The sequence below is a fragment of the Pygocentrus nattereri genome, chromosome 7 (genome assembly GCF_015220715.1).
Source record: "Pygocentrus nattereri isolate fPygNat1 chromosome 7, fPygNat1.pri, whole genome shotgun sequence".
NCBI classification, from domain to species: Eukaryota; Metazoa; Chordata; class Actinopteri; order Characiformes; family Serrasalmidae; genus Pygocentrus; species Pygocentrus nattereri.
The window spans coordinates 8,417,002-8,438,626 of NC_051217.1; the positions used below are offsets into that span (position 1 = coordinate 8,417,002).

Below are 21,625 nucleotides of genomic sequence, written 5' to 3' on the forward strand. Positions count from 1 at the left end.
GCACTTACATACTTTATTCCCAAAGCCATAATCCACCTAAATAAAGAGCCTTTTCACATCCCTGTATTTTGATCAGTTGCACATGCATTTTAAATCAATCTACAATATTGCAATGTACAAAATACATACACAATGCCTCTTTATTATTATAATTTCACTCTAATACTGAGTTGAGAATTCATCAGCCAACTGTGTTTTGCACACTGTGGAATCAGACCTCCAAATTTATCCCATCCATGCAATGAAACACCCACATACATGCACACTAGTGAACACACACACTAGGGATAGTGAGCAGCCCTATCCAGGGAGCAATTGGGGGTTTGGTGCCTTGCTCAAGGGAACTTCAGTCATGGACAGTCAGCCGAGGATATCAAACTGGCAACCTTCTGGTCACAGGGGTGGTTCCCTAACTTCCAGCCCACAACTACCCCTGTATCCTCTTTGCTCTGCAAACAGCCTGAATTCTGTGTGGCGTGGATTCAACAAAGTACTGAAAACATTCCTTAAAGATTTGATCTATGTTGGCATGACTGTACTATGTAATTGCTGCAGTTCTGTCAGCTGCAAATTCAGGCTGTGAATCTCCTTTTCTAACAAATTCCCAAAAAATGCTATATTGGATTCACATCTTATGACTGTGGAGATCATCAAACTTTCTGAACTCATTGTCATGTTCTTGGAACCAGCTTGAAGATGATTGTGATTAGGCACATTATCATGCTGGAAGTAGCCATTAGAAGATGAGACCATTCTTGGCATGTTTCAGGGGTGTCCGACCTACTCCACAAAGGGCCGGTGTGGCTGCAGGTTTTCATTTTTAACAAGCAGGAGCACAACTGATTCCCACTTGTTTAATCAGTTGGTGCCAGCCTTCAAAAGAGTTGATTAAATAAATGAGGTGTGTTCCTGCGTTGTTGGAATGACTGCAACCACACTAGCCCTTTGTGGATAAGAGTGGACACCCCTGCCATAAAGGGATGCATATGTCAGCAACAATACTCAAATAGGCTGTGGGATTCAAACAATGAGTGATTTGTGTTACACATCCCATTGTGTGCCAGGAAAACATTCCACCAACACTAACCATTACACCACCACCACCAGCATGAACTGTTGACACAGTAAAAACGCCACATTCTGACCCCACTGCTCATCAGACCAGGCCACATTTTCCAGTCTTCAACTGTCCAGTTTTGGTAAGCCTGTGCCCACTCAGATTGATGATCCTGACTGACAGAAGGGGAATCTGCTGTGGTCTTCTGCTGTTGTAGCCCATCCACCTCAAGGTTTGGTGTGCTGTGCATTCTGAAATGACTTTCTGATTAGTATGTTACAAAGGGCGCGTGTTCGAGTTACTGTAAGCTCGAACAAAGCCATAAAATGTCAGGATCTGAGTCTTAGACAGAGTGATAGTTAATGTTTCCCTCCGCACCCTCTTTTCCTTTTAATAGTCTATTGTTCACAGCGCATGTTATGGCCATTACTTGGGTTACTCTTTAATCCAAACCTTGTATAAGAGGCTGGAGCTCTGCGTTGCTCTCAGACACATGAACGATGCCGGTCATGATCCACAAGATGGCAGAAAAACTCACTCAGCTGACACACAAAGGAATGGGGTGGATTTAATTTTGCAGAATCCCTTGCTTGGCCATTAGGAGGTGGTGAGCCCTGCTACAGAGCACCCAGATTCATTTGAACAGCAGCATGACTGACAAATATCACCAACGCCCATAAACCGGCAGTAGGAAATGAATCGAGTAGTGAGAGTCGCCTCTTTCCCTGCAGCCCGCAGCTGAGAGCACAGACTCCCCACAGCTACTGCTAGCATCGCTGCCCTTCTACGCTGTAACTAACTCTCGCCTGGCTCGTTTTCTGGGATTTAACCTGCCCTTTCCCGCTGATACACCCGTTACAGCCCTCCTCTTTCCTCTCCCTCTCGTTTTATTCTCCCCCCAGCTTCTTTATCTCTCCCTCAGCGCCCGTCAAAATGGCAACACGGATCGACAAAGAGGCTTGCAGAGAAGCGTACAACCTCGTACGAGACGATACCACAGACATTAACTGGTAAGTGTGACGGAGCATAAGCTGATTTCAGTGTTGAGATGTCCAGAGCGGCTGTTTCCCAGCTGTCTGTCTGCTTGACAGTCTCATTTCATTGAAGTGTCTGCCATACGCTTTAATTTGCACGTAGCTTTAGTTGGCGTCTTATTCACCGCCTTCTTGTTTGAATTTTCCCGTTCCACCTTAAATGGTGCAGCAGTTACATTCTGGTGCCTCAGGTTCTGTCGCTGCCCGATTCATTTCCTCAGGCGCTAGAATGTAACGGCTGCCCCATTAAAGGTGGAACGGGAAGTTCAAGCAAGAAGGTGGTGAATTAGAAGCCAGTCTCAGCCTCGTTGAATTAGCTTTGATTTTTGATCATCAGAAGTCCTGAAATGAGAGAAAATAGGACCGTCTTTGTCTCATTAGCTTTGCTGCTTGCAGTGAATGGACAGCTGTAAAGAGATCTGCACGTTTTGTGACGAGCCTTTGAATGAATGTATGTTTCTTTAATGTGCTCTTAGGGCCGCTTTTAAGTACGACGGCTCCATGATTGTTCCAGCAGGTCACGGAGTCGACTATGCAGACTTCAAAAGTCTATGTACAGGTAAGTCCCCTGATCACATGGTGCATTTTTATGACCGTTAGACTCATTTGCAAATGATATATGCATAAATGGCTCATATAAGATTGAACAGCTGAAGCCAGTGTATCAAGTACTCATTGGTTTCCTAATTGTAATGGGGGGCTCTGACGCTAAACTGCAATGCTTAAATTCCCATTATTTTCTCATATTCTCATTATTTTATTGGCCACTTCTGCTTTCCGTTCCTGAACTGTGTATCAGGTTCTCACTTCATAGGCCACCAAAACAAGTGTCTCAACTTCCCAAGCAGACATAGGAAGTGGACTGCCTTATATGCTTATTTGCTTCAAGTCAATTGCTTGAAAATGAACAGTTGGGATAAGAGAAGGTGCAGCTCTTGCTGGGACCTGACAAGATCATCTTTCATGTGTGTCTCAAACTTTTTAAGATACGTTCACATGACTAAATCTCTGATTGGCTGACCCCATAATCCGAGTCGAGAGAGTCATCCCTCAGAGAGAGAATGATATCACACACCCTCCCCCCCCCGCCCCATTACCAAGCTGCTGATCTGATCTGGGTGTGGTGTGTACAAAATAAAGGCTGCAGCAGAGGGCACCTACAAGGACGCTGAAACTTTTTGATGTTTGACAGACTGATGCATTCTGTGATTTAGCCAATCTGTTCTGTAATTAGAAATTCTGATACTGCAGTAATCCCTGTTTAGGCTAAAATGTGATGAGTTGGCTGTGCACAAATGGGCTGTAATCAACTTCTAGCAGTGTTTCCTAACCCCCAACCTGAAGTTCTCCTGAATTGCATTTTTTTGTGAGTTTTACTTGCTCTGAAACAACTGACTCAGCTCATCAGTTAAGAAATTCTTCCTGATCTTAAATTGGGTGTGTCAGAGCAGAGTCAGTGTAGGGGGCTGCAGGAACAGGATTGGGAAACACAGACCTAGAATGATGCATGTGCCTGTATATCTGATTGAGTGACATTGATTAGTTGAGGAGTTTGGTTACTAAACCTTCAGGAAGATGTTAGGATTTGATAAGGTAAATCTGTAAATGACATCAAGCCTTTATGTGTGGCGCTCTTTGTCTTTTCTGTTGTATGCTGCTGCCTTGGCCAGTGTTGGCAGTTGTGTATTGCTGTATTGAAAGTTTATAATTCTCATGACTTACCCAACTGCCTAGCAACTCAGCATCACAGGGCAGGGTTAAAATCTTTGTATACCTCTTTTCGCTGCATCATCATAGTTGCGCTGTTGATCTAAGGACAAGCTGGTGCAACGTCAGCGTAAGCATACAGGCTGGCTCAAGCAGGGAGGGAAGCGCTTTTCAAAACTGTGGCACTGTAAAAGGAAGTAGAAGTAGGAAAGGTCTAAGCAGTCTAAAGGAAATGCAACAGGAACCATTTCAAAGAAAGATAATGCTAAGAAATGGTCCCACTCGTTACTACAGTTCTGGGTTTTGTACTGTAGGATCAGATGTTCTGATTAGATGCTGTACACGTTTTAGACTTGGTTTGGGATGACTGCACTGCAAGTCATTTTGTATTCTTGGGGCAGATTTTGTTATCATCCATCATTCAGTGTAATCTCATATCTTGACTGCTTGATGTAATCAACTCTTTAACAGTGACATCAGTGACCTAATTCTTCAACAGACAAGCTTGTTAACATTAAACCCAGTCAATGAACAACGATGTTTAATATCTAATATACTGCAGTGGGAAGTGGTGCCAAGGTAGCCAAGGGTGGAATGTTTTTTGGCAAGAACAGGCACTCAGGTTCTTCTAAACAGTGGCATGGCATCTAAAGGCACAGGTCAGTGCAGAGCAAAAGGTTGTTAATGTGAACTAAACTCATTTTACAGTGCTCTATTGTTTACAGTGCCCATGTACTACCAGTTGTAATGCTAGTACATTGTGTGTACTTTTTAATCAGGCCATTTAACAATATGTTAAGAGCACTGGTTATTGTGTAATTAGGTAAACCAAGTAGTCCTATTGACGGGTGTACTACTGAAGAAAGCATATTGATCAGTTCAGAAGTTGCATGCTGATATACAAACACAGACACAAAGTTTGCACATTAGTCAGTACACATTCAAATGATACCTTTAACTGATTAGATGTCTTCAGTAAGCCAGACTGCAGTGTAAGGAGTTAAACTGTTTTGTGCAGGTCATGAATAATGGCAGTGGAGAGGTCAAGAAAAACAGTTGGCGGTGATTTCTCCTGTAGGACTGAGAGGATTTGAATTTTTTTTTCCTGAACTGCGTCCCAGAGCCACTGCAATGCAGTTGTTGCCAGTTGAGAAGCTCATAGTCAACAGTTAGCAAGTGTGTCTATGCAGGAGCAATGGAGAGAAATGCGACTAATTCAGAAAAATATCGCACCCCTAATTCTCTTCTTAAATCTGTTGCTTGACCTGAATACCTCTTGCTCTCACCCTTTCTCTCAGTGTTTTCTTGTTTAAGCTTTGTGTGTAGCCAAAGATTGGTCTTTCACAAGCAAGCAGTGCGCCTGGGTTCATGGTTATTACACCTCTAAATTGCCTCAGCTACTCACCCTCCTTCTTCATTTACACAGTGTGCTATTATCAACAACACCTGCAACTCTTAACAGCTTCATTTACAGCAGTTTATTTCTCAGAGCCATAAATAAGAAAATGCTTTCTACAATAACATCTGATTTTCTCAGACACAAACAGATAGTCAATACAATCTTTTCTCATGGCCAACCTTTTTCTTACCCTTTGCTTTCTGTTCATCTTCCAGATGATGTCCGTCTGTTTGGTTTTGTGCGGATCACGACAGGCGATGCGATGAGCAAGCGGGCCAAGTTTACCCTCATCACCTGGATTGGAGAGAATGTGAGCGGACTGCAGAGGGCCAAGATCAGTACAGACAAAACACTGGTGAAAGATGTTGTTCAGGTGTGTTTCAAACATGTGCACATACTCTTCAGTCCAGTGCTTGTATTGTACTTAAAGACAGTGTTTGGCATGCAAAAAGATTCATTTGTTTGCCTTAATAGCAAACTTATCTGTAATTACACGTAAATGCTTCAGGGCATAATGTATGAATATCAAGGATGAATCAGTGCATGAATGATCAAACTGGCAATTCATCTGCAGAATTTGGAATAGTCCTATATAAATCCTAAGAATCAGCTGCAATCAATTATCAAAATATTCACTAAAGTAATCAAAAATTCTTAATGTATTGCTTATACCGCCAATATTCCACTACAGTGTATTTTTTTTGGCAAATACATAATAAATAATAAGGTCATAAAACCTTGTAATGAAACTTTTGGCATTTGTTATATTTTACATCATTTAAAAATGACACTTGGCCTTCACCATTGTATGAACATTTCATGAGGATTGGACCGATAGACATGGTCTAGAATTACTTGGAATAACACCATTAATTTACATTAATCAAGAAAAAGTTAAAGAAAGTGTGGAAAATTTTGTTCTGACAATTTTAGTAAAATTTAGTTGAGAAATTGTACTCATTTCTTAAAGAATCATAACAGAACAGCAACATTGTGCAGATATTTATACCCCTAATAAGCATGTATGGTTTTGTTACTGTACAGCAGGATGTGATCTGAGCCTTTTATCTCCTTGTAGAACTTTGCTAAAGAGTTCATGGTCAGCGACATCCGGGAGCTGGAAGAAGACTACATTCGTAACGAGCTGAAGAAGGCTGGCGGTGCCAACTACGATGCCCAAGCGGAATAGAGCCTGTCAGGGCGCACACAGAGGAATGGGGTTGGGGGGGTCATCAAAACTGGGTGAAAGGAAGGGGAAGACTTCATCTCACACACCTCCTCAGACACATGTACACAAACACATGTATGCGCACAAACATACACGTTGATACATGCATATATATGTACACTTCTCAGTCCTTTCTCCAGTGGTCATGGTTGATTATCTACTGTACTGTGCATCATCTCACTCTCATCTCAGCCGGGCTGTGAGTGCGGACCTCATTTTCTTCAGGGGTGGCTTTGTTTTGTATGCGAACTGTAATTAGACCCATTTGACTTTGAAGTGAAGAAGCCTCTTTTTGGATTTTGTTTGGACATAACTGTGTCACATCTATAATCAATTACAGTTTCTTTCATCTCACCATTGGTTTTTATTCCTCTTTTTTTCAAATCTCACTCTCCCTGGTTACTTCCTTTTTACAGAGCACTGTGTTTACGGCCTCGATCTCTCATGGGGACAGGGGCATCATTGGATGTATGCTTATGTGTGTATGTGTGTATGTGTTTGCAGACACTGCACTGTGACTCACTTAGTCTCCAGGTTGGGGTGAGAATTGGGACACTTTCCAGCCCTCAAAGCAATTTGCCAGGCTGTGTTTTTGTCACTCAACCCAGCGGTGGAGTAGCCATTTCTCTGAGTGTAGCCTTTCTTTTAGTCATTTAAATTGAAAACCCCAAGAATGTTTTTTACAGCAGTTTTTCATTTACTTTTCAAAATTAATCTGTAATTTTTTTTTTGGAAACAGATGCCATCTATGAACCATAAAAGACAGAAAAATGAACATGGGCACAAACAATCATTTCAGAATAAAGTTTGTTTTCAAGATGTGCTTTTATTGTGTGTGATCCAATGTCTGTATGGCAATGTGTCTCAAACATTTTCAGGACAAAAACTAAGGTAAAGGTGGCACCTTGTCAGGGCCAGAAAAAAAATTCACTTGAGTAAACTGAAAAGTCACTCCTTTTCAAGATTATAAAGGGACATTCTGGCCAAAATGAAACATTTAACCATTGCTACATCTGTTGTGATCGTGCCTATTCTCCTACAGGGGTGTCAAAAAAAGTCCTAAGAGTGAGATAAAAACGTAAGAACACCCCTTTTCATGATGTATCCGGAAGGTGGAAGTAACAAGTGCTATGGGAAAGATAAATGAGGGTCGGTTAATTCAGAAGGAAGCTAGATAGCTAACATTATAAGAAGCTGCGTATTGTGCCTGTATTTATTGTCAAGTACATCAGTGGAATTCTTGATCACCGTGGTGATTTCTAATGGTTATATGACACTTTTTTTGTAATGCATGGTGGACATTGTGAGATGAGGCTAAAGGATGCAATGCTTCACTACAGAATGTCAAATATGACATACGACATGTTAAATGCTAGCTTTAGTCCTGAATGTCCCTTTAAGGCTTAGGTAATGCAAGCTGCTCATCACAATACTACTGCACTGCCCACATGCTAACTGCCCCAGGGGACTTAGGGGAGTCCCTTGGGTTGTCATGGTCACCACTTCTGTCAGTCCAACAGCCAATCACAGACTCAGGCCAAGCTGCTCTACTCCAAAGCCTGTCAATAACGGCGCTTGCTTTCCCCTGCCCTTCAGTCCACTAACCCCCTTTTCTCCTGCACTCCTTCCTCCTCTCGCTCTGTTGTTTGCTATTTTGCCCCCCTTTTTCTCTTACTCCTCCCCCAATCCCTCCTTCTTGCTCTCCCTGTCCACCATTTAGTCCAACAGATGTGAACTCGACTACCTAATTACTTAATCTATAATCTATAAGCCTCTTGCAGCTTTTATGACACCGAGTTTTGGTCACAAGAGAGGGCAAATGGGTGGAGTGGAAGAAGGAATGAATAGAAAATGATCCCATGCAATGGCCTGTTTAGAGCTGTGGTGTTTAGAATTGTTTAGTTCTTATAGAGTGCTGTGAGAGCGCAAAGCAAAAGGAAAGGATTTAGCCGAGCCAACTAGTCTAGTGCAAAATCAATGTGCACTTTTCAGTGGAGCAGTAGTGTATGCACTGCTAATGCAGATAGGACAAGGCAGGCCCATAGTTTCCAGTTTCTATGATTTTACATTAATGCCTCTTATTTAGCTGCAAAACTTATAATATAATTTCATAATATATTTCAATTATTAGTCTACATTAGTCCTCAGCCTATAGGGATAATACAGCAAGTAAACGAAAAAGTGTACATAAATTTGTAATTTATTAAAGGTAATTTTTTGGGGGGTGGGAGAAACTTGTGCCTTGTACATGTTTACATATCATCATCGTCTCAAAAATAGTAGACTTAAAAGTCTTATATTTCAACATAAGGCAATAACAAGATTTGATTCCAGGTAATGGAAGATGTTTGTCGGCCCATTTATCATGAAATGTTCAGACTGTAAAAGGCAGCTGATTTTTTTCTAATGATGTAAAAATAAATAAATAAAAAGACATTGTTGTCCCTGAACAATTTATTTGATTTCAGAGTATGTTGCTGACAGTCTCTTGATCAATACAGCGATGTGTATGAGTAATTATATGACTCTGTGTATGTGATTAAGCTGAGAGTTGTGAGTTGTGTTTAGGGGTGGGACAGGTGTTGCTGCGTGCCTGCTGGGACTATATTAATGAGATTAATGACTGTTGGGCCTTGATTAGTCTCTTGTCACAGTTTCACAAGCTGTGTACTGACTCTGCTCTCCACATGCAGCCTGGTTGTAATCTCTCTGCTTGTTTGCAGAGATTCTAGAGGGATGCATGTCCAGACAGCTCTACAGATTCTACCTAGAGCCTCACTTATTTGCTGTTTGCTTTTCGGCCCCCTCTAAATCTATGTGTGTGGCAAAAAGGTCCTTAAAAAGGAGAACAAAACAGAGAGAACTAGAATATACAAAATGGTCCTGACTTTGTAGTGGTTTTTTTAAAGCTATGTTTAATTTTTTTTGCTTAAAAGGGCAAAACTATTTTTCATTGGTTACTGCAGTTAAAGCTAGGTTAGATTCTGGGGTAGGCTTGGGAAATACACATTACACATAGATAGTTACATATAAGAAATTAATATGTAGGACATGCAGTGGGGTCCAAAAGTCCACTGAGAGCAACCAGTAGAGACTGGTGTAGTTGGCTTGGTACAGCAGATTTCCTAATACCACTGTACTACACAGGAATTCTGGAGTTCTAAGCACACTATGCTATGAATAAGGGTCCTTGGGCAAGACTCCTAACACTACACTTGCCTACTCTTGTAACATGATTAAACAGTAAGTCACTCTGGATAATTTGCGGCCAAATGCAATAAATCTAGCATAGTATTTGCAGTCCTTTCTAATTTAGTACAAAGTTTTACATTTGCAGTTTATATTACAAGCATAATAATTTGAGCAAAAAAGTACAGTCTTAAAATTTTGACATGAATTTAAGAATTCTTTAATATTTGGTATGCCCCCCCTTTGCTTTAATGACAGTGTGGCATGGTACGCACAAGTTTATGCAACAGCCTCTGATAAGAATATTAAATCCACCAGAGAGCTGTCTGGACATGTACCTCAGTGGAAGGAATAAGACTGAAAAAAGAAATTTTTTGCACAAAGACCTAAACCTGGTCAATGTCATATGGCCAAATTTGTTTCAGTTTCAAAAGTGACCTAAAAATAATGCAGAACCATGAATATTTCTTCTTTATTTAACATTTTTTAACTTTATAAAGTTTTCAAAAACTATGTTCTGTTGTTTATTTTTAGGTTTTAATAAAAAAAAAACTCAGATCTTTGGAACCCACTCTATGACCCCACATTCTGCATTGTAAAGCAAACCTGTATGTGTGCTTGAGAGAAGGCGCATATTTCAAAAGACTATTTAGCATAATGTTCACACAGAGATTCACAAGGAAGTCCCTGCTAGCTATTCTGCTCAGATTCTTCCTGCATTCCAGAGGCCTCCCAGCTCCGGAATATTTCATATCCCACACACATTTCTGTAGTCATGCGTTGCTGTTGTGTTTGTGTGTGCATGCACAGTGGTAGGGAAATATATCTATGTCCTTGTCTGTTATTCTGATAATTGCATCGCTGTGCGTAGTAAGTGAGTAGGTACTGACAAGTTGTTTGAGTCAGCCTCTGGCCAATTTATTTTTCATTCTGTACTCATGTTAAGATGTGCTGGTGAAGAAATACAGGAATGAATCACATAGTCCTGCAGATCAGCAGGCTGTGTTTCCCATGTAAATTCAAGGAATCAACGCAGAGCACTGCAGTTGCATGCTTGTTATGAAAGCTTTACAATCCTTAACCTTTGGTGGCATGTTGTCCATGAGGAATTTGCATGCACCCAAACACATGCATTTACATGCACTATGCCTTGGTTAGCAAAAGCCTGTTTAAGGCATGCCATTGCATGCTCAATAGATGCAGGTCTGGAGGAGAGGATTGAGAGGCAGCCTGCTTCAGAGTTAGCCTTGAAACTTGTTTTGGATGGGCTGCGTTTTTTGGGGAGAACAAGGGGTGCTGGGGTGAACTAAGGCATTGGGGGGGGGGGGGGGACCTTTTCAGGCCAAGTGAATGGGGGGAGAGAATGCGAATGTGAATGGGTCGCTTCTCAATGCTCCTGTGTGCCACTCCAGCTATGGCACAGAGCAGCTTTTGTTAGCAGCTAACGAGCTGCGCTGCAACCAGCCACCAAATTGGTGCAGAGACCTCAACCTGCTGATGCCAGGGCCTCGTCATAACAGACATACATCAGCAACCTGGTCTAAAACCTCCCTGAACTGGACAATAGAGTGCAATGAGTTTCCTTATTCCAAGCAATGCTAGTCAAGCTAGAAGAGCTACTCAGAATTTTCTTCAGTATACCTGCATTGGCTCTACAAAACTAATTTTAGCATCAATACATGCTTAAAAATAAAGGTTTCTAAATACTTTTTGGCTTGGATGAATGGTTCTAGAAAAAAAATTATATATAACCTGTATATTATGTGGGTTGTGAAAAGATTCTTCGCATCCTATTTACAAAAATGATTCTTTGAAGGACCATCCTTTGAAAGGTTCTTTAGTGAATCAAAAGTGGCTCTTCAATGGCATCACTCCAAAGAACACTTTCTGGCACCTTTACTTTATTTTGGGTGTTAAGTGGTAGACAAAGTAGACAGTTATGATCTTGTTTATTAATGTCATTAATAAGCATCCTCCCCTTTTCTCAAACTGTGCCTCCTGTAATACAATGTTGTACTTTTCTCTGGGGACAAAAGTGCTATATATGATCAGACGTCAGGAAACGTTATGCATGGAAAGTCTCAATCAGGAAATGTTACATCTCGCAGGTCAGATTTTGATACTTCAACAACACGTTTTTGAATAACAAATATGCTCACCGATATGGCCACACTGAAATAAAGGGGACAACCTGTAGGTTTACCATACTCGCTATTATTAAACTCCATGCAAATGCTGTGGAGCCCTTGCACTGTTTTGCTAATTCCTAACTGGGCATTCTATCAGAACTTTATTTAAAAGATCCATATCAAGGAAAACCAACTTTTCTTCACTGAAAAAAAAAAGAGTTTGAAGTATCAAAACATATTGTTCAGTACAGTCCATATTTTGAAACTAAGCTGTGAAAACAACCTGTTAAGAACTGATTGTGTTTGTTATGACACAAAATGCAATGCATTTATATGTATTTGCCAATTCAGCCTACAGCAGCCCATTCATGCTGAAGTTATAAGGAATGTTTTAGCTTGCGCTGCTTTTAGAAAGAAGCATAATAAAGAGTATCCAATCAGAGCACAAAACATGTACATATCAGTCTTTAAGACACAGTAACAAACAGACTGTTTAATTTTAAAAGTCACGTGAAAATGAATTACGGCTGTTTCCTGATGACCTTGGATAGAGGACCACCGAGACACACAAGTAGTAAACAAGGTCATAACAGCCAAGAAAGCATTAATTTGATATGAAGTCCTTTTCAACCAACAGAATGTTTACGTAATTGCCTCCCAACTTATCTTAAGAATCAGGACAAACCCACATTATAGGTCTCCAAACAGACCGTCCCCAACAGCCCCCATCCCTCACTACACACACACAGTGTAGTCACTCTGGACATTGCTCATTTAATTAAACTGCAACTCTTGTGTGTATGGATCAATGAGCTTTGTAAAATAGCTGCTCATTTATTGATCATGGCTGTGCTTTGGATGCACTAATAAGATATGAGACATGTCACAGGATGAAAGGTCACAAGCAGAGATTATATACAAAGGTCAGCTTTTAGGGTCCCAGAGGGAGTCAATGGATTTGATGAGCGCTGTGGAATGGCACTTTAAGTATCTCACCACTAGCCTTTGTGATAACATTATAAATCACTTTACATTGAATGTCAATCCACTGGTTTCAGGAAATGTTTGATTTTTAAGGGTTAACTGGAGTATAACAACATTGCAACATGGGTCACTAAGGGCCTTTAAGCAGCACAAGTAACTGCGTAACTGTATTGCGTAATCACACAATAGCTTAGGCCTATTTACAGTGATCTAATACGAATGTGTAAGGCACACTACATACAGAGTTCCACAGTAAAGGGGCTGCTTGTAATGCGAGTACCCATGAGTTACTATTTGTTTTCTATATAGTATAGTTATTTACATTGGTTTAGTATTTCATCAAGAGACCCTTAGGGTGTTGTGCTGAGCATGACTCATGTGACCAGGGATGTGGAACTCGATCTTTTGTAATGTGTAACCTCAGCTGCTGTAATTTCCTAACAATCTATCAAGCTGGCTTTGACTCTCCTCTGTTACACCCGTATGAGGAGCTCAAAGACTGAAACAAAGGCCATTACATCAGAAAGATTTGCAAGGCAAATGGGTTAACTACAACCTCTCAGGTTCAGAGTCTACCTGACAGATAAGACCTGCGATCCTGTGTGAGACACTCTAGTCATGCCTTAGTCACACTGCACAGAGTGCTTTGAAAGTGGATTGTATTATTTCTGACACACACAGTGTGATGAGGCTTAAAACAAGACACTGTGTAAGACAGAAAATACACAGTAAATAAAACCACATACACATCTTTAGATATTTGATCTATGAAGAGGATCACTGTTTTTTTTCTTTCTGCATAATGAAATGGTTGTGATGTAAATAAAGTTATTCAGAGTGGTTTGATGAGAAATGCTCCTTGTTAGAGAGATTAATGAGTCAGAATTATTCACAGCACTGGTGAACCAAACGTTTGAAATGTTTACTGCCTCTACTGCAGGACAGCCCATGTGGCCCACTGGCCAAAGTAGGTCCTTGAGGACACTGAATTTGACCTCACTCCACCCACTTAATAAGAGAACAACTATCTATCTATCTATCTATCTATCTATCTATCTATCTATCTATCTATCTATCTATCTATCTATCTATCTATCTATCTATCTATCTATCTATCTATCTATCTATCTGTATATCCGTCTAATTGTCTATCGTTCTGTGTGTGTATATATATCTGTATGTGTGTATATATATTTTGTTAAATTCTTACTTTCTTTTTTAAAATTGTAATAATTTGACATATTTTATTAACAAAATAAAGAGGATACAATTTAAAACAAACTAAATTCAAAACCTACTTACCTTCCTTTTCTATATTTTAACATTTCTTGTGGAGTCCCACAATGTTCAATGTCCAACTAATCTTATCCCACATGTAAACGCAGTCACTAAAGTAACATCAATTCCAAAATATCGCTAAAGTTCAGCCTTTTCTTTCCCAGAATGAAGCAGAGAACTTCATGCATTTGTTAAAAGCAGAATTGATTACAGTAATGCTCTTTTAACAATACATCTTCTACAACTTGTACAAAATGCAGCAACACAGACTTGAACAAAAACAAAACAGAAAGCTCATATCACTCTCGTTTCGAAAGAGCTGCACTGCGGCCTGTATCTTTTAGGATAGATTTGAAAGGTCCTTTTCTTGTTTATAAAAGGCCTTTGAGCACATTTGTACTTCCACAGAATGTGTCTCTGTTTATGTTTCAACATGTGATCTTAGATCTACAGATACTTACCATCTGCAAGCATCTTCCATAAAATACAGAAAACGTTCTTTCTGTTAATATGCTGCTACACTGTGAAACCTGTTTCCATTTTTCATTACAAGGTCAAATTCAGCACATATTTTAAAGAAATATTTCAAATTATTATCTCATTAATTCAGCTTTTAATTGAAATACCACCTCTCTTTTTGTATTTATCTTATTATGGCCGATGTCATTCCGTTTATATGATTTTAAATGAATACTCCTAGCTTTTATTTACATTTTCTTCCTTTTATTATCTACCAAACAGCAACCATAATAATAGAGAATCTAGCTCAACTTGACATTCCTCTATTACTGTTAAACTTTATCAACACTTTGAGCTGCCATCAATTTGAAAAGCACTCTGTAATGGAAGTCCATGGTGGAGAGCTACAGTACAAGTAGGGCCTTCTATGGCAAAATCCTACCCATTTGATATTGGTAAAGTAGTTCTGCACTATCATTACCATTTTCAACATAACATATTAAAACTCTCAAGAAATGTGCAAGTTAACTTGTTGTTTGAATGGTTAAAAGGCTATATTTGTGTTGCATACATTGCTACCCGTTTCCTATCACCACCACTGTAAAGAACATTTGTTTCCTTACAGTGCACGACTTCACATCAAACCACTCTGAATAACTGTTTATTTGCCAAACATTTAATTGTGCAGAACTGTGGAATAAGCATCAGAATTCCCCTTTAATGTCATATGGTCTGACAGTTGATAGTATTCGTTTCTAATCAACTCTTATGCACAAACACACAGTGTGGTGATCCTTACAGGCCATAGATTGCTCAAGGCAGACAGCGAATGTGCACCAATGTGAGATAAGGGCATTGATAAAAGTTAAGTGCTGTGAATGTTATCTTAGTTCTCTATGTGAAGCTGCAGTTGATTGGCCATAATAAATAATGACAGCTGGTGATTGGTCAGTGCTGTTATTTCCTCAGATAAACACAAACCATCCAGAAAACAACCGTACATGTGTTTATATGTGTACACTCCTGTTCATTAATTTGTGTTTGTATTTGTATTTCACGTTCTACATGAATGAGTGTGTGTGCAAGCGTGGGCGCTTCACCATTTCCTGCACATTGGCTGTGCTAAAGGCCTTTTACCATATAGGGCTGTGAAGAGAATGTGGCAGGCAGGGGGAAGAGGAAAGAAGAAGTGAAGAAAAAAGAGAGAATACTCTCGTGTCTCAACTTGCAGCCTGGTGCTGGTATGGGCTGTGACTGTGAGTGTACTGACAGAAATACCTTTCAAGTGAAGAGTGTTTTATGTGCTCATCCACATGTGCGTAGCAGAAATTGTACTACGTTTCTTTCTGCCTAGGCCCACACGACACTGGCCTCAGATATGAAAGAGTCAGAGTAGCAAACTATCACTTAAATGGAGACATTTTACTGGCTAGCACTTACCTCCTTCTATTGCTGCTTTATTTATGACATCTGCAATACATTAGAGGTTCTGCTTACTGAAAATAATGGTCCATCACTGTTAAAACCATGTTGTGATGGGAACATTAAAGTGTGATGAGCAAAATGAACTATCTGAGAGGTTGTAATTTTATGTTAATTTGATACACTCACTGTGAGTGGAAATAAGGGACTAATAGTCAGTTTCGGGTTTATGACACAGTAACCAAATGAATCTGGCTTGGTCAAAAATGAGGAAATGTAATAGGGTTTAAGAAGATACTATAATGAGGATTGAGACAATAAGAAAGCTTAGGGCCTATGCATGTTAATAAAGAATATGTAAATATGAAGGTATAGAATGGTATAAATGAAGACAGTTAAGGACATCAGTGGCATACATGGACAAATTTAAGATGATATGGGTTTATAGGGGTATAAAACATCAAAGTGAATAAAGTGTATAGTGTTGACAATATGATACAATATATCATCACTGTCATTTGAAAACTTTGTACCTCTGTTTTTGTCTTTTTTTGCATTATTTGAAAACTATATATGAATACTATATATAAACCTCTTATATAAGGTTTACACACACACACACACACACACACACACACATATATATATATATATATATATATATATGTGTGTGTGTGTGTGTGTGTAAACCTTATATAAGAGGTTTATATATAGTATTCATATATAGTCACACACACACACACACACACACACACACATATATATATATATATATATATATATATATATGTGTGTTTGTGTGTGTGTGTGTCTGTGTGTGTGTGTAGGTGTGTGTGTGTGTGCATGTGTGTGTAAACCTTATATAAGAGGTTTTTATATATATATATATATATATATATATACACACACACACACGCACGGACGCACACACACACATACACACACACACACATATATATATATATATATATCTACATATATATGTATGTATGTATATGTATGTATTTGTGTTGTTGCCCAATCAGGTTTACTGTAAAAGCTGTGTCTCTCTGGCAGCAAATACAGCATTTTCTGTTCCTTTCTGTTCCTCTGCAATGCGACCACTGCATAAGGCTTAGCCTGTGTGGGCCTGGCTAAGGCATGCATATTTTGTTTCTCTTTCACTAGTAGCTCCTGTTGAATATCTGTTTCACTACTGTGATCAAGTTCATGCATTCTCAGACTGTAGATGTGAAGGTGTCTACTGGAACAGTCCAACCAAAATAAAGCAGAAGGTGCACTGTTCACATGCAGCTCTGCACCTATAACTGTACTGCACCAGCACTGTGGTTATAAGGTGCCCACACAGAGAGCAGAGACATGCTGACAATGTGACTGCAGAGGAGGTGCAAGACTCCACTTGAGACATCTAACTGTAAAAAAATACACATATTACATCTAATCACACGTCTGGTTCTCAGTCACAAACACAGATCAAAGATGTTGAGGTGGATGTTCTGCCTAGACTGGAGCAGCATTTTTGTTCATCCAGTGGCAGTTGCTCAACAGCAGGTGTTTGGACTAGGTCAGGCCCGGCCAGTCAGCAGTCACATCACAGGCAGGCAGGGAATCCTCCCTTCAGGAGATATTTCAGCCCAGAGAGTTAATCAAGACTACATGCTGAGAGCCTCGCCAAATCCCATTTAAGTCTTTGAAAGTGCTTGAGTGTGTTCTGGTGGTTATAGCCCACCTAGAGTCATGTGGGCTGAGCTACACATGAGCCACAGATTATTAAGGCATGCTTTTTTTCTTTTTTTTTAACTGTAGCATTAATTAATCTGAAAATCTATTACTGGGATCTTACATTTAACACGGGACAAAACACATATCTATACAGCTGGTAATATTGACATTCCATGCTTTTTAGTTTTAGAGATGTTTTGGGAATTTTTCTAGATAATGAGCATTATATTCTTATGTAAAGCCCATTTTTATTCTGTTTTGCCTCTTATTTATATTATCTTGGGGTTAAGGTTACATATGATCCATGATATAGGCTACATAATAAAATAGCACTGTCCCTGTGGTCAAGCAATTTGTTTTAAATTTTTTAAATTCTATTTTGTGCACTTTACACATAGTATCCAGGTCATCACAGCTTACTGAAAAGTATTAATATGGCTCCATATTATGTGCTTTGCAGTTTAAAATCTTTAAAAGATAAACAAATAGTGAGTTATCGATATCTTTTCGACCGCAAACTTAAACACAATCAAACATATATATTTGGAAAATATCGTGATACTGAGTTCATCAATACCACCCAGCGGTAGTTACATCAGTTCTTTTCTATTGTAATAAGTAATCTCCCTGTCACTGAAAGCTCTATTGTATTGGTCCGTAGCTGCTGAAGGCAGGCAGCGTTTGTGATCAGCCAATCATCACGCCCAGCTCGCAGCCATATCTCATGCCCTTAAAAGGCGTTTTTTCATCGCTCGCTGTTCGGAGGAAAAGCGCCGCAAAGACACGGCGAATGAGGACAGGGCACCGTGCGACCTGCTCCTGAAACAGGACTGCCCCCTTTTGGTGGACTGGAAGATCTGCAGAGGGAAGGGCGATCACTAGAACGGCTTTGTCATCACTGTGTAAAAGTCTGTATAAAGGTCTGTAGAGACCTGCTCATCCAGCGTTTCTTCCTAAATTAAGGGTAAATAGGGGGTTTGTCCTCCTCCTTTCCTGCAGTAACAATCTCTACTCTTCTGGGAAGGCTCTAAATTGTGGAACATTGCTTGCTTTCCGCCACAAGAGCGTACTGGAGGCCAGGAACTGAAGTTGAGTGATTAGCTCTGGATCACAGATGCCACTCCAGCTCACCCCATATTGGTACTTCATCACTCCAGAGAACACAGCTCCTGCTGGGTGCTTCATGTCCCTCTGGCTGATGCTATGGCTAAAAATAGCTAAATTCACAAATTAAAAGGTGTGTCCAAATACTTTTGCACAGTGTACTTTTCATAAAGAATCTAAATAGCCTGTCATACAATTTTATATATAATCATGTTTTCAGTCTAGACTGAAAACATATTTGTTTAGTCTAGCTTTTGATAATTAGGCTTCCCATTTAGATAAAGGCAGGAGATCCAGGGGTTAATGGGCATAGAGGCTTATGGTAAACTGAGATGTTGGTGCTGTTGACTCACCACTTCACACGATCAAACAGGTTTGTTGACGGTGGAGTGGAGGGACCCCAGTGTCTCAGGGTACTCTCATATCTATGTTACCTTCTGGTTCTCTCCTTTTAGTTCATGCTGTTATAGTTAGATCTGCCGGTGTCACCAGCCACACTCTGGGGGAAATCATATTTATTACAGTCATACTCCTGAGCAGAGCTAATTTTGTCTCTTTACGCTTCATGAGATAATGACTGCCCTCCCATCCTGCTGAAGACTGACCATCAGGGCCTCCTCCTCACCATCACCAACCCACTCTCCTGGTCATTTGTGCTGCAACACCCTCCATTACATCACTGTGCCATTCAGATGCACCAGCATTGAGATACACATGTTACACATAAAGACTCAGTCAGAAACTGCCTCAGTCACAAACTGCCTCTACCAGTGCAGTTTCTAAAGCTTTACCATCCAGTGTTTAAACAGAGATCCTATTAGCTTTTCTTTGGTATTTAGCTTGGTATTTATTTACAATTAAATTGTAAATACTGTTTGACCAGAGGAAGATGGGTCTCCTCTTGTGAGTCTTGGTTCCTCCCAAGGTTTCTTCCTCCAGACTGAGGGAGTTTTTCCTTGCCACCGTCGCCTCTTGCTTGCTCACTGGGGGATATAATATAACTGTATGTTTTCAAACTTCTGTAAAGCTGTTTTGTGACAACATTGTTGTAAAAAGCTTGTTATTCATTGTAGGCCTATAGTGAAGATCCACCCATCTGTAGCTACACATTATTTTTCAGTCACTTTCATATACTTCTATCCAAGGGATTGTTATACACATATACATACTGGTCACTTTATCAGAAAGCCTTCCCTTTAAGCTCCACTTGGTGTTTGTTGATGCTCATTTGTTTGCTGTGTAGTTTCTGATTACAGAGCTGCTCTTGGCTGAATATTTTTGAATGGTGCACCACTCTCAACCTAGGAGCAATGCTGACACATGAAAGCCTTGCCAGCATATGTCTTGTTTTTAGAAATGCCTCTTTTCATTGTAAATAAATATGGATTCCACATGTATCAATGGTCCTTCAATATATATCCATGTTCATTTCATATTTATCAGTGATCATTTCATCTATATCGATGCTCATTCCAAACATTGAGTGCCCCTGGTCGAATTATGTTTTGTTCATTTTCTAAAAGTAAAAATAAGTTAACATAAAGTTTGGCCTTATACTTTATTTTCTTCCAGTATGTTAAACTAATAAATATAAAATGGGCACTAGAGACATTGTTCTGCTCTGAATACATTTTCTTCGTTGTTTGTTTTAGGGTATGGGTGGACAACACGGCTACTTTGGCCCTGTGGCTGGACTATGATTTTGGTCATGGTCACAGCCGGGCTCTCAGGAGATGAGGACTTCACGGTAGACACAGTAGAGGTGTGGGGGGGGTTGGTCTGCCCCTTGAGGAACAAGAACAGGTCAGCAATACATCTGCATCGTTACATGTTTAGAATATTTTCCTTACTCTGATCTGTCTGTTGAGTCCTGGATTATCATTCTATGTCAGCTTGCTTTTGCCTTTCCTAGACCTGCACTATATGTCCAAATGTTTGTGGACACCCCTTCTTATTAGATAATTCAGCTGCATTTAGGTGCATCCACTGCTGACACGGGAGTTCAAATGTACACATCTTGTATAGTCTCCATAGAAAAGCACTGACAAGAGAACAGGATGCTCTGAAGCAGCCTCACACAAGCTTAAGGTCACCATATTCAATGCCAAACGTACCTAGAGGGATATAAATTTACTCAGCTTTGGGCTGTGGAGCAGTGGAACTGTGTTCTCTAGGGTGATGGATCACCAATCAATACCTTAAGGAAGGCGTTGGGGTGGTATTTTCTGAACCTGAACTAACCATTCAACATCAGTACCTGATCTCGCTAGTGCTCCCTCTGCTGAATTGCGGAATTATTAGCCTTATTATTGTTCATATTACTCTTTTAAGATTTATTAAAGAAAGCTTATGTTTAGCATTGAAACCTTAATGGTCATATTGTCCAATTCTAAGAGCTAAGAGTCAGCACATAAGGCTGTGTGCTGACTAACGGTGGAATACACAAGGACGTCAGATAACAGGAAATACCTCAAAGCTAATAGTAGTAGACACTGGGATTAGCACACCACACATGTGGTTCATCTGGTCAGATAAGCAGCCATTGTCTGGAAAAGGGGGGAGTTGATAAACACAGGGAATACCTTAAGCTGACCTTGCAGACGCGCTCACGTCTGAGCACATACTTAAACTTTTATGGTATAGATTGATGAGCTGGGCTAACGCACACACTGGAGGCTTGATGGAATCTACTGATATCTTGGGTAAGGGAGGAGCTGTCATGTGACTATAAAAAAGGGAGTCAGATGAGAAGGGGTCAGAGCTTACTTGGGAGATACATGATGCATGTTCTCTGTTTGTAACCTCTCCAGAATTCTGTAATACAACCGTTTGTTTCACTTCAGTCTGATCTACTCGTCTCATTTGTTTTGCATCAACGAACACACAGGACTGGTTTTGTCCACAGAATGTAAT

The 21,625-nt window shown here is 40.0% G+C and overlaps 1 protein-coding gene across 1 annotated transcript; it reads left to right on the forward strand.

Annotated features, from left to right (window-relative positions):
- Positions 1 to 1,678: 1,678 nt before the first annotated feature.
- Positions 1,679 to 7,248, forward strand: cotl1 (coactosin-like F-actin binding protein 1). Its single transcript, XM_017682194.2, has 4 exons — positions 1,679 to 2,067; positions 2,568 to 2,650; positions 5,413 to 5,570; positions 6,276 to 7,248. Exons 1-4 carry the CDS (start codon positions 1,991 to 1,993, stop codon positions 6,384 to 6,386), a joined length of 429 nt encoding a protein of 142 aa, XP_017537683.1. The 5' UTR covers positions 1,679 to 1,990; the 3' UTR covers positions 6,387 to 7,248.
- The last annotated feature ends 14,377 nt before the right edge of the window (positions 7,249 to 21,625 follow it).